The 13,208-nt window shown below is 41.0% G+C and overlaps 1 protein-coding gene across 1 annotated transcript; it reads left to right on the forward strand.

Moving 5' to 3' along the window:
• Positions 1-274: 274 nt before the first annotated feature.
• LOC309696029 (microtubule-associated protein 1S-like) lies at positions 275-13,014 on the forward strand. The gene is made up of 10 exons (XM_082517074.1): positions 275-471; positions 1,676-1,771; positions 3,055-3,137; positions 5,108-5,245; positions 5,962-6,472; positions 6,576-6,662; positions 6,934-9,425; positions 9,957-10,098; positions 10,225-10,442; positions 10,641-13,014. The coding sequence occupies exons 1-10, from the start codon at positions 309-311 to the stop codon at positions 10,794-10,796; spliced, it is 4,086 nt and encodes a 1,361-aa protein (XP_082373200.1). The 5' UTR covers positions 275-308; the 3' UTR covers positions 10,797-13,014.
• The last annotated feature ends 194 nt before the right edge of the window (positions 13,015-13,208 follow it).

The following is a 13,208-nucleotide window of genomic DNA, read 5'->3' on the forward strand; positions in this document are numbered from 1 at the left end:
AGATTTGTAAGATGAAAATACCAATAAATGAACTTGAATTCAAGGGTCTGTAGAGTGTTACTGCTGCACCTTTGCGGTAATAATATTGCATGGGATATTATAAAATATACATGGAAGTAATTTACAATGGGATCGGCGATTAATAAAAATAGATATTGATCCCTTTGCCACGTGTGATCAATAATTCAGCCTCTTCCTGCCCATTCACTGATGCGCGGCTGAATTCCAGCACAGCAGCTGTCATCCCTGTAATAAAAGGCGCTGTCAGGCTTTTTCAATGACATCACATAGAAGCGCAATTTTCCAACATGGCGTCCAGCCGGGTGCTGGAGAGGGAGGTCCAGGAGGAGCCGAAGCGCGCCGCTACCGCAAACCTCGACTTTTGCCTCCATAAATACTCCCTGCTCATCATAATCGGACGGACCGCTCGCCTCAGGCAGACGGAACACATCAGCAGGGAGATAGAGCGAGGTAGGTTTATTTCAGCCCGCGTCCAATAGCTGCTGTATGCCATTTTGCTTTTTCCTATACAATTGTATTACAAAAAAAACAGCTTCCTGCAAGTTCTTCTTGCCCAAATCATCACTTGCGGTGATATACTGAGCACACTGCAGTTTTTTTTATGCAATTTTTCCCCACCGTACTGACCGAGGATGCGTCATCTGGCGACACTCCACCATCAGCATCACCCCCTCATCCCTCCGGACACATTATAATTAAAAGCTGTCTGGAGTGGGTGCTTTGCCTTTCGCCTCAGTTTTAGTTTTTAGTTATGTAAGGACAAGCTTTGAGGGAAATGTTGTGCCGGGGATTTTCAGTCCACACACAGCCACTTGTAAGCGATGTCCCATTAACCTTTGTGCATTTATGCACAGCTGTAATTGTGGATGCTGCAGCCCTGACAGTGCGTACTCATAACGATCCATTACAGTCTATGTTTTATTGCTTTGCTGTTTTGCAGCTGTAGACATTTTATGGAAGCCAGCATGTGTAGCAGACAGTTCATGTAAAACAGGATAGATAGGGAAATTGAAGAGAAACCACGAGGACAGACACAGATAGAAAAACAGATTGACTCATATTCCTGCACTGTAGCTAACTGGGCCAATTAACATTTCATTACACTCTGGTGAAAGCTATGTACTTCAAAAATGTCATCAACTTTTCATGAACTGAACAAACAGCCCAGTTTTTTGAATGTACATCTGTAGCTAAAGATTATTTCTTCATTGGTTAATCATAAAAATAATAATTTAACAACTGTTTGTCCTAGAGATTGGGAAAATCATCTGCTATAGTGTCCTCCAGTTTTTCAGTCTTCATCATGTGTCTTTAGCAGTCTAAAAGCCAACCACATTCAGCTGACTGTCACGTGTTTCAAAGAAAAACCTCAAATTCTCCTCACTTGTCAGCTAAAAACAGAAAATACATTTACATGTACAATATAAGATGGTACATTCTGTATTTAATGTGTATAATTAGCTGATACTCGTTGTACTATGTTAAAAAGAGAGAGCAGATTTGGTTGAATGCATTAAATATTGAAATAAAATATACTATGGGATAGCTACGATTATAACAGCCAGTTTTAATATTTTGCGAATACTTGGACATGTGTAGGCTTTTATCACATTGCACCATGTGACAGTATAGCCTCTAACTTTCTTGCTGTCAGGTATTCGGTCATGGGATGTGGACTTAAAATCCTGTAACCTGAACCTCTACCTCCAAGAATTCCTCTCCCATCACACGGCATCTTTCAAGAGTGCAGGTAAGATTTAAGTCATCTTTCTTGCCAAACTCTTTGGCCCTACTGGGGAAACTCCCATTGCCATGGCAATATTTCAGCTCAGCCAATCTGGGGTCACTAAGGAAGGAAGGAAGGAAAGTGGACAAGCAGCCAGACAGGGCGATTGTTGAGCATGGGTGGGCCCACGACACAGAAAACAATAGAAACCTGCAGCCAAGTTTTGCCACCTCTCGTTCTCTCTGTATGGTTGGCAATTAAGGACAGCTGAGCACAGGAAAAAAGACAGACAAAAAGAATTAAACAGTTGTGTCACAGCTGATCCGTGTAAAGTGAAGTGATGAAAATGGTCAAGAGCAGACATTTGTCTATCCAGAGAGGTTGCCTGCACTGTAGTATAGCTTCCATAATAAGATCGACTACAGAAATGAATAGTGTGAGGCATGCATTTATTTAATTTCTTGTCCAAAAGTTAGACAACAATCAATAGCACTCACTTGCATTCAGTGTCAAAACTATGTATCTTGCTATAATACTAATAATACTAACAATCCTGCCTCCTGAGCCCTCACATTTACCAGAGTGGTGAATCAGCATGTTGAGGTTTTACATTAACCACCAGTGGAGACTCCAGGAAGTCACTGCTCCCAGCCTTCACATGCTATGTGATATGTGATGCTATTTTCTAATTTTTACATGTGTTACAGAAATATTAGTCATTTTCCCATTTCCAGTCTTTATGCTAAGCTAAGTTAGCCAGATGGTGTTTGTAGTTTCATTTTTTAGTGTACAGAAACAGAGATATATGTCTAATTATTGTCAAGGAAAGGAAAAGACATATTCTCCCAGAATTTTAAATGTTTGGTTGAATTATGCAAAATGTCATGTAGGGAAAATAGCCCTTTCTGTTTCCCTTTGTGTAAAAAGACTGAGAAACATTTGTTCATATTTGGGTCATGAAATTCCAGTCGGCTAAGTACGCCTCTGTATTCTTAGCTGTTCACCTAGTCCAGCCTCTCAGACTGGATGTCCTTCTCAGATTGAGGAAACTTGGCATCTCTTCCTCAGACAATCCTTCTGACTCAGCTGTTCCACTTTTCTTACTTTCTCTTTTTCACCCAGTGAGTCAATCACCCGTCCGATTAGCCCAGTTCACTTTCTCCTCTTTGAGCTCTTCTCCTATTTGCTTCCAGTCTGTCACTCAATGCTCGGACCTGTCGGCTTATCTCCCTCTTGTTTGCATCCCTGTGGCTGTCTGTTTGTCCTTCTCTTTATATCTCTTCTTATTTTTCTCTCTGCCTCTTCAGGGCATAAGTGTCTACGTCACTGTACCAGAGTGTTGGACACTCAGGTGGTGATCAGTCCATCTCAGGACCAGGTTCATTCAGAGGTGAGGGGATAAATCCTCGGGTGGCAGCTGACAAAATGATGCTGTGTTAAAATGATTCAGTTATTCAGAAATAAGTTGAATATAATAATTTCCCAAATGTATGAATTGTTGTTTTATTGCCATCACTATGTTTAAGCAGGTGCAACAGGAATTTATACATGTACATTATTTTCATTAGGCTGTAGATGCCTTGAATAACTATGCAAAATTACAACATTATTATCTCAAATACTTCCACACTATAACTGGGCTACTGTATGTAGTATAATATGTATAATAGGCAACATCTCAAAGCAAGGTGCAATATACCAAAACACTCACCCTCTTCCCCCAAACTTTAAACACTATTCCCCTGTTTTTACGTGGGATCCAGATTTGTTGAGCTTTCTGTGAAAAACGCTAACCTCGTATGTCACCTCGTGTTCATATCAAAAGCACCGGCATGCTCTAAAACACAATTAACTCAAATCATCACTGCCAGAATCCAATTAGCACACAATTTGTCATGTGGAAGCACAGACAGTCCAACACGTTTGCACACCAGTCAGTAGATTAAAGGGCCATGTGGCAGTTCACTGGTTTTGGAACATTTCCCCGGCTGTCTGGCCGTGGCTGTTATTGACTATTTCTGGCCTAACACAGACCAGAGAGGGGATGTTGGGGCTCAATCAATTACATTTTCTTCCATGCACAAAAGTTTGCCTCTCCATCATATTGAGAAATACCTGGCTATTATGATAATATACTGCATTTCTGAAAATCTGTTGAATATTTTTTGCGGTGCATTTACGTTTTGCTCTAAATTTCAAACTGACCGAAGTCATAACTGCACACTGATGAAGACCATTGTGCAGTTATGCATGTGCCTTCAGAGGAACCTAACCTAATATAACAGCTCTGTCATATCGGGGCACAGACATGTTACCTTTGTTATGTTTTTGCACGATTGTGACCTAAACGCAAGACTCCAAAAATAAAAATAACCATGTAGTAGATTGTGCATAAAGTTAAAAAAAGTACAAAGAATTCAAAGTGGCAACAAATTCAAATCCAAGATTTCAATTCACAACATTGCGCTGCATTTAGATGATCAGTGATAAACACTATCAGCGTTTTAAATGTGGTGGCTGATTGGTCTATACTCAATATACACATTTTTTTGCATGGTAAAAATGAGGCCTGTAGCTACTCATTTACTTTGTTATGGAGTAATCCTGGAATGTAATCACAAAACAGCTAAACAAGGGTGTGACATCTTTGTGACATGTGTGACATTTGATGTACAGAGCTGTGCAAATGTCTTGAGAGACCCTTCATTTCTTTATAATTTGCTTCCAAGGAACCAAACTGTCTTATAGTTTAAAAAAAAAAGTAGTCTTGAGCAATAGTTCTCCAGGATTTCTGAAGCTCTTATACAGTTTGTCTTTTTGACATTGACATTGCCTTTTCACTCATTTTTGGTCCATCCTTGTACCTGAGCATTTCAGAAGATCTTTTTAAGCTATTTAATGCTGATTTGTGAATCATTCAAGCATAAAACAACATCTAATTCAAGACATGAACCGGTTTGGTGTAAATACATAACAGACAATATAGAAAAGAGCCTATTTTAAATTGTATCTTCAGGCACTTCATTACTAGCAGTCTGTTATAAAACACAACATTTGTTCCAATTTCTTTAGTCAAACCTACAAATAATACCAAAGTTAAGACAACTTGATATTCATAAAATACTGGTTTTTGGTTTTTTTTTTGCACTAACCAGGTGATTTGAATTTCTTTCAAGATACTTGCAGAACATTTCTTAAAGAAATTACAAGAAAGCCTGCCTAAGAGTATTTCATGCATTTTCACAGTACTGTTTACTATTCTTTGATTTTTCTCCATCTATATTTTTACATTTATCTTCACTGCTTTTCTGTTGACTTTCGATTAGGCCTGATTTTTTTCCATTTCTGTTCCCTGGTCAGGTGTTTGCGTTCCTGTCCAGAGAATCGGCTCATAAGCTGCTGATCTTGGCTGGCCTGAGTGAGGAGGAAAGCGGAGACGTGCTTTTTAACAGAGGACTGTTTTCACCATACCAACTGAAACAAATCTTAACAGAACAGGTATACACCTAACCACAAAGTTGCAATTATAATTCTGAATGCACAAACTTGCCACACCTTGAAGCCCAAATGACCGGAACACTGCATATAGACAATATCAGAATATGTTAAGAGTACACGCTTAAAAACAAGCATCATGTTTTCAAGCACACACAGAGGTTTTAAAATTATACATGTAACAATAGTACAGTTTTAAAGTAAACCTTTATTACCACCTACAAATCCAGGCTTAATTCAGAGCAGTGACTAATGATTATCTTCTCATATTACTGATCATTCTTTCAGTTTCAGGGTCAGAAAATTGTTAAGAGTTCCTGGACTGTGGTCTTGAAAAATGATCTTTTAATAAATAGTGCAAAACTCTTAAAATTTGCAGTGAAGGGTAAACATCAAGTTCTCACAACAGTGAAGTTTGACCTAACATCCAAATGATACTTTAAAAACGGGGCTGTAATGTATTATTGAGGATGATCCTGATATTGAGAGTTTATAAAGATCCCAACCAGTATTTAGTATCTTCTCATTTTTTATAAAAATCATAATCACATAATATGATCAGCATTTAAAATGACCATCCCATAAATTTGCCTGTTTAATAAATGTGAGGCGCTATCCACTGACATGACTAAGATATAGCTTTGAGCGACTTTACTGTAAATTGTCAAGGATAAAATTAAAAATTGTATATATAATGCTGGGAACTTGTCTCTCTTCAGTCTTTTGACCAGGAGAGCTCTGCCTCCTCACTTCCACCCAGCAGGATCCATCTGACCCTCAGTTGTCCCAACATTGGCCAGTGGAGAAAGACTCTTGTGGAAAACCAGCCCCTGCAAGGTCCTTTCAGTCTCTGCATCAATCCCCCAGAGGTGCTGCCTGCGATGGAAGCTCTGGGGAAATTCACGTCACTCATCTCTTGCACCATTTGTCCTTCTTCCCCCTTTGACCTGCTGCCGCCTCCTACCACTGTGGGTTTCCTCAAGCTGTCCCGCCCCTGCTGTTACGTATTCCCTGCTGGCCGTGGTGATTGTGCCTTCTTTGCCGTTAACGGGTTTACGGTGCTGGTGGACGGAGGCTCGGACTCTCAGGCCTGCTTCTGGAAGCTGGTCCGCCACCTCGACAGAGTTGATGCTGTTTTGTTGACGCATGTCGGGACAGAGAACCTCCCTGGTGTCGTCTCCTTCCTGGAGAGGAAGGTGGCTGAGCAGGAGCTGAGAACTGACGTCATAGGTAGCATAACAGGGGATAATGAGTAAATTATGCTCTCTTTATTTGTTTCATTTTCTGAAATAACACATTGTGGCTCTCTTTCTTTCTTTATACTGCTCCACAGAGGACTCGTGTAAGAAGCTCATCTCTCCAGAGCTTGGGGTTGTGTTCTTTAATGCCCCCAGCAGGTTGCAGGTGGAACAACAGCCCTGTGAGTGCTGCAATAAAACAACAATAGAGTAAAAATTGAAAAAATAACCAAACTGTTAATATCAGCTATCAATCATTTTTCTGATAAATGCATTTATATTAATATCATTTGTTCATTTATTTACTTTCTGTTTTGTTTTGCACTGAGCAATCAGTGTAATGTTCAAGCACCAACAACATCTACTTGTGCATGTTATCTCATGACATTTTTAACTGCTAAAAACAATGATATGACTGATTGGTTATACAAGTTATCATTATTCTCCTGTCAGGTGTGGACAATGTACTGAAGAGCACCCAGCAGGCTGCTCTAACCCTACAGCTGTTAAAGAATTTAGACATCAGACCCCAACCAATGTTTCGACCGCAAGGAGTCCCCTTTGAGCCCTTAACCCTTTTCCAAAAGATGGGAGTGGGACAGCTGGATTTATACATACTAAACCCAGGCAAAAACAACCAGGAATACCAGACATTCATGCAAAATTGGCCCGATGGAGTATCATCAGCATCTAAATCCCAAACTCTCCCTCTCACCGCCCTCACCTCTGTGTGTGCTCTGCTTGTGTGGCATCCAGCGTGTCCTCAAGAGAAGGTGGTCAGGGTGCTTTTCCCTGGCATTACCCCACAGGCAAAGCTGCTGCAGGGGCTGGAAAAGCTAAAGGGGCTGGCCTTTCTCCAGAAACCCACAGTGACAATGGGAGACTTAGAGAAACTAGGAGAAGAGAAAAAGACCAAGAGGACAGAGAGCCAGGACAGTGTCAAGTCACAAGGAAAGGAGGGAACACACAAACAAAGGAAAGAGCGTGGAGATGGTAAGGATGTGTCTTCAAAGGAAAAAGGAAAAGCATTAAATGGAACTGGCATGATGGAGACTGATAAAACCAAAATAAAAGAGACAGGCATAAAGGATAAAGCAGCAGAGAAGAATACTTCCAAAAAAGGAGGAGGAAAGGATGGGAAAAAAGAGGAGAAGACTGACAACAAAGAAGGGAGCATAGCTAGAAAGAACAGTCAGAGCAAGAAGGATGGTGTTCCCTCCAAATTAAAGAACGAAAATAAAATGAAGCTCAAAAAAGAAGCAAAGAATGACTCTAAAATAGGAGAGAAGAAAGCAAAAAAGCTACCAGGAAAGGAAGCAAATGATAGCAAGAAGCTGCATGTCAACAGTGCACTGCCAAATAATGACTCAGCCAAATCTGACACTAGAGCTGTGCCAGAAATCCTTGATCCAGAGTGCACTGTTACTGAGCAGGAAAATAAAAAAATGGACCCCGAGGAAAATCCCTGTGGCTCCAAAATGTCTACCCCTGAAGATATGACAGCTGATTTTCTTAAGCTGAGGGAGGAAATCGAACGAGAAGAGGCACAGGTGGAAACGGTAGATAAGCAGAAAAGCAGTGATCCAGAAAATGAAAAGAGCCTAGGAGGCCTGAGCCAAGAAGACACTTGTAATGAAACAGCTGACAGATCAGTAGAAAAAGCAGCAGGTAGTGGAGGGAGTGGTGATAATGGAGTGCAACATATGCCTGGAAGTGGTGAGAGAGCTGATACAGACTTGCAGAAAAGCCTTGTAGACCAGCCTGGAAATGCTACAAAACCTGCAAAGGTTGTAGGATTTCCATCTCCTTTGAACAAGGCACCAAAGAATGAGCGTACAGTCCAGTTAGACTTAACTCCAACTGAGTACACGCTTCTTGATGGGGCTTTGAAATATAGTCCACCCTCGCGATCCTCTCCAGAGAACCAGGCTCCTGTCAGCCCCGACGAGGAGACCGTAGAACCAGCGTCCCCCGACTCACGGCCCAACAGCGCAGGCCACACTCCTTACTGTTTGTCCCCAGACGATGTTTGGTGCAACAGGTCTGCTCTTAGCCGGCTACAAGCCCAGGGTAGCCTAGATTCTGCTGATGTTAACCAGCCAAATGGGTCATCCAGGCAAAGTGAGGGGCAGCTATGCCATCCTAAAAGCACTCCAGAGAACCCCACACATCCCAGAGAGAAGCATTTAAGTTTTCTTCCTTTGGGGACACTTAAGGAAGTTTCTTCAGACCCGTCTCCCTCTGTTGCCACCACCACTACACACTCCATGCCAGCAGAGGTGAGCTCACCTCAGTCCACAGAGGTAGATGAATCATTGTCCATGTCCTTTGAGCAGGGACCAACCACTGGGAGCCAGAGAGAGGGCGATGACAGCGTTTATCACTCTCACTCCAATGGCAGCCACTATGCAGGAATGTCCTTACAAATGAAGAAGCCTCTCAAATCTTTAGGTCAGAGTTCAGAGGCAGCACGACCTTTGGCTCCCAGCACACTTAATTTCGAGGCTTCAGGTCATGATGTAGACCTGTGTTTGGTTTCTCCCTGTGAGTTTAAACATTTTAAACAGCCCGACTCCGGCTCAGGCACCAGCGAGGCCTCCAGAGGAGCCTTTACTCCGCATCATCACGGCAACAACAATAACAACACCAAGGACACGTCACCCAGTGACTCAAACGCCCCTGTCTGCACTGAGGACTGCCCGTCCACCACTGCTGACGGAGCTCTGGACTCGGATGAGGATGAGTCATGTAGCGAGCCTTCTAATTCTCCACAAAACATCCTAACCCATCAGGCTCTGCCGCCAGACCCTCTTCCAGCACCTCTCAGGGACAGTCCACCTCTGCCTCCACATCCTGACGCCTCCATGCCAGTTCCCCAGTTTGACTCAGATGTTCATGGCAAGAGAGCAAAAGCCACGGGCATGCGAGGAAAAAAACTTGCAGGGGTGAGTTTGTCTCGTGAGCAGAAACACATGCCTGTGTTAAGATCATGTATGAGCTTTATTGTGGCTTCAGGTGGATTGTGGTATTTCTAAGCTGAAGACAGGTTGAATTATTTTGTTGTGTTGTCACACAAAGAGGTCCGAGTAATTACTGAATTTATCTCGTCTGCTAGATTGAAGGCAAAATATGTGATTTATGAAAATATATGAAAGATTAATTATACTATCAGCGCAACTGGTTTTGGCCACAGGTTAAAGCCTGTGTCTTTATTTTATAAGAGTAAAAATGATTATTATATGAATGGCTGCTTCAACATATCTGACATTTTGATATGATACAAAATGTTTTCTGTTACTTCATAAAACCCATCAAAATACTCAAAGTGGACCTTTTGACTCATGTTATTTTTATTTGTAAAGCGTAACCTAATTATTACTTTAAAAATTTGGGCCATAAAATTGTCTAAATCATAATCTATTTAAACAAAATCTACCACTGAACTTTGTATTACATTTGATCTTTTTTGTGATCAGGTCATTGAGACCTCCCAAAAATCAGGCTCAGGGAAAAGCAGGACAGGGAGCCAAAGTGGAGTCACAAAAGGAAGCGTCTCTTTAGCTCGTACCCCCTCCACCAGCACTCGATCAGCACCAGCAAAATCCTCGTCCAGTCCAGGTATGAGCTGTGAAGTGGGATTTTTTCTCTTGCCCTGCGTAATTTAAGGGCAACTTCAACATTTAAGTGTTGTGTCTCGGTATGAGTGCTATTAGGCTGTAATTTCTCCTCTCCTTTCGGCCACAGGCTCTAAGGCTACCTCTGCTGGGGAAGTCAGTGTGTATGTGGACCTGGCTTATACCCCCTCTGGAGCCTCCTCTCCCACAGTGAGTGTGGACTTCTTCAAGTGTGTTCGCTCTTCTTGCTACATCATCAGCGGTGACAGCCCGGAGCGGGAGGAACTAATGAGGCAAACCCTGGATGCTCTGCTGGATGGAAAGATATCATGGCCAGACTCTATGCAGGTAGAAACATTATACAGTAGATTATTATGTAAGTGTTTTTTCCCCCAAAATGAGAAAATGTAAAATGCAATCACAGAGATCATTTCCATGAAAATTGGGCTGTTACTGAATCCCAAACCACACTCTGTAGATCCCTCCAAATGCTAAAATCATCAGCTATTACTGAATGGCTAAAGGCGGCCTTTTGTATTTCTCCAGGTAACAGTGATCCCTACCTTCGAATCGGTGTCGATGCAGGAGTGGTACCAGCAGACCTTGGACAAACAGCGTGAACTAGGAATCACTGTCCTGGGATCTAACAGCACCGTTGCCATGCAGGATGAAACTTTCCCCGCCTGCAAAATAGAGTTCTGAGACAAACTAGGATCTGCAGCCTGGAGGATGGAAGGTGGACCTGGGCTAAATTAAACTGTGACATTAAGGTAGAGAGCTTGAGGACTGATGGAGTGACAGAATAGGAAGTTAGAAACAAATATTATGGAAAAAAGTGCAACTCTTTCTGCACGTTCACGACTGAGTAGATAACGATATGAGGCTTTTGCCTCACTCTTCCTGGTATAACACTTCCTTTAGGGTGTTGTTGCACCGAGGGGCCCTTAGATCTCTTCCCTCCGGGGGTAATGCATGACTTCACTGACCCATGACCCTATGCAAAACAGGAGAGGAGGTCATACTGGCTGCAAGAGAAGCATGTCAGCCTGCATAAATGTAGATTTACATGAAAGCTGATGCTGTAGATTACTGAAAATAATGTACACGGGGTCAATGGCACTTTGTGTAGGCTTGCACTGAAACGTGATCGTAGTTTGTGCTGTGTACCTGGGCCCGTTTTGCTGCTTTTAGCATTAACAGCTTTCTAACAACATTTATCCATATTACATGCAACTGGTGAAAGTGTGCAAACTATTAATTATGAAAGCCGTGCATTTGTTTATTTTTCTTTTAATTAGACTTATTTGATCATTCATTTCTCAATGAGAGTCCAACAACAAATATTCATATTGAGTGGTAAAGCATTTTGTTCTGAGCACTGTAAGTACATGTGATGTTTGCTGCGCTTGTGTTTTAACTGCTTTAAAAAAGTATTACGCCACATTGGTGGCAGTGTCAACTGTGCTGAGCAAACAGACTCTCAGAAATACTGAAAATGACAATTACTGACTCTGAGATTACTGAAAATGAGTGTGCAAATCTGCCAGAAGGGATTAGAGTACCAGATTAAATTTAACAGCATTACAGCAATTGTGATATTAATATTAGTCCTGCAATTGTAATCAGTTAAAATGCTTATGATCATAAGCGTGTGAGGCTCAGACTTGTTAATATGTATTTGGATTGTGGATATGATCACACGGTCTGTTGTAGAGAGGCTTGCCAGAGTGTAAATAAGAATTACTTAACAATCAGATTGTATTTAAACAGTGAAGACATCCCAAAGGTGGAAAGCACCCAACCCCCCACTCCATCCTAATACTGAACAGTTTTAATAAAGTAGACTACAGTACACAGGGCACTTTGTTTAATATAGTGACAAAATTCTTTTCATTTAAAATTTTTATTTCTTGTTCATTTTGAAAATAGTTTTAAAAAAGCCAAAACAAAACAAAGGGAAAATAAAGAACATATTCAATGCATATCTAGATTATAATTATTATAACTGAGACATTAAATCCAATCTGGCTACACAGAAATGCGCAATTTATCACTTTTGAAGGTAAATATTTAAATGCAGCTCTACCCTCAAGGAAATTGTTCTTGAAAAAAAAAATTCTTAACTAATTAAATCAATTGCACAGACGTTACAAAAGGCCAAAGAAATTGCAAGGGAAGTGCAAAGTACAAGGAAATGTGTCCAAAGTACCGTCAGTGCAGTCTCTCAATAGTAAGTGTTGATTTTTTATTGCGTCTGCACATCATAAAAACTGGTGTAGTCACAGTGACAGGTCCTTCTTTTACTTGAGCCCAGACTAGATATCCACGAATCCATGGAGGGATGTGTAAGAAATCATCAGTGCTCTCTGTTCCTGTCACATGAATGTGCATGTGGAATGCAGAGTTTGATTAATACCAAAGCAAATGATCACAAAGACACAACAACCCATTTTGCTTTTTAAATCCACGTTTTTTTTTCAATTGTTTAAAGACGCTATAAAAACTAGTCATAAGTTCTTATTATACTTGAGAAAAAAATGATTGATTTCTCGTCACTCATCCCAATAATGTTACAATGATGTCCAGTGCTAATTTATAACAACTCATGACTGCCTTTTTTCTGCAAAATGGCGCCAGTTTGAGGTTTTAAACGATTGACTACTTGAACCTGCAAGTGAATTGTAACTATGTGTATGTGTCCTGCATGTATAAAAAATGTACTGTATGTTGTTGTTCATTCATGATATTCATGAAGCAAGAGAGCAAAGCACTGTGGGAGACAGGGCAGAGCAAGGTGTTGTGAGCAATGGGAAAGTGTCACTTTGTAATTGTCTGTAAGAACATACAATAACAATGTCAAATGTGTGGGTTGTAGGGCAGTGAGCAATGTATGAATAAAGAATGTGCATCACCATTCAAAGGTCTGCTGAGAGTTGCCTTGTGGATGTTGAATCAAATTATCATAATCTTACAACACAATAGAACAAATTACCCACTTTTGCTTATTGTAGCTACATTTTAATTAATTTTATATTTCTGGAAATGCTTTGGATGGTGTTACATACTTAGGATTATAAAATTTTGATTAAAAGAGACAAAGAACTGTAATTTAGC

The sequence above is a fragment of the Aulonocara stuartgranti genome (genome assembly GCF_965226115.1).
Source record: "Aulonocara stuartgranti genome assembly, chromosome: 19".
In the NCBI taxonomy this organism is placed as follows: Eukaryota; Metazoa; Chordata; class Actinopteri; order Cichliformes; family Cichlidae; genus Aulonocara; species Aulonocara stuartgranti.

Coding starts and splice junctions, on each gene's coding strand:
- LOC309696029 (XM_082517074.1), top strand. CDS start 309: ATGGCGTCCAGCCGGGTGCTGGAGAGGGAGGTCCAGGAGGAGCCGAAG. Junction 3,138..5,107: donor AGGACCAGGTTCATTCAGAG/GTGAGGGGATAA, acceptor TTCCCTGGTCAG/GTGTTTGCGTTCCTGTCCAG. Junction 9,426..9,956: donor GAGGAAAAAAACTTGCAGGG/GTGAGTTTGTCT, acceptor TTTTGTGATCAG/GTCATTGAGACCTCCCAAAA.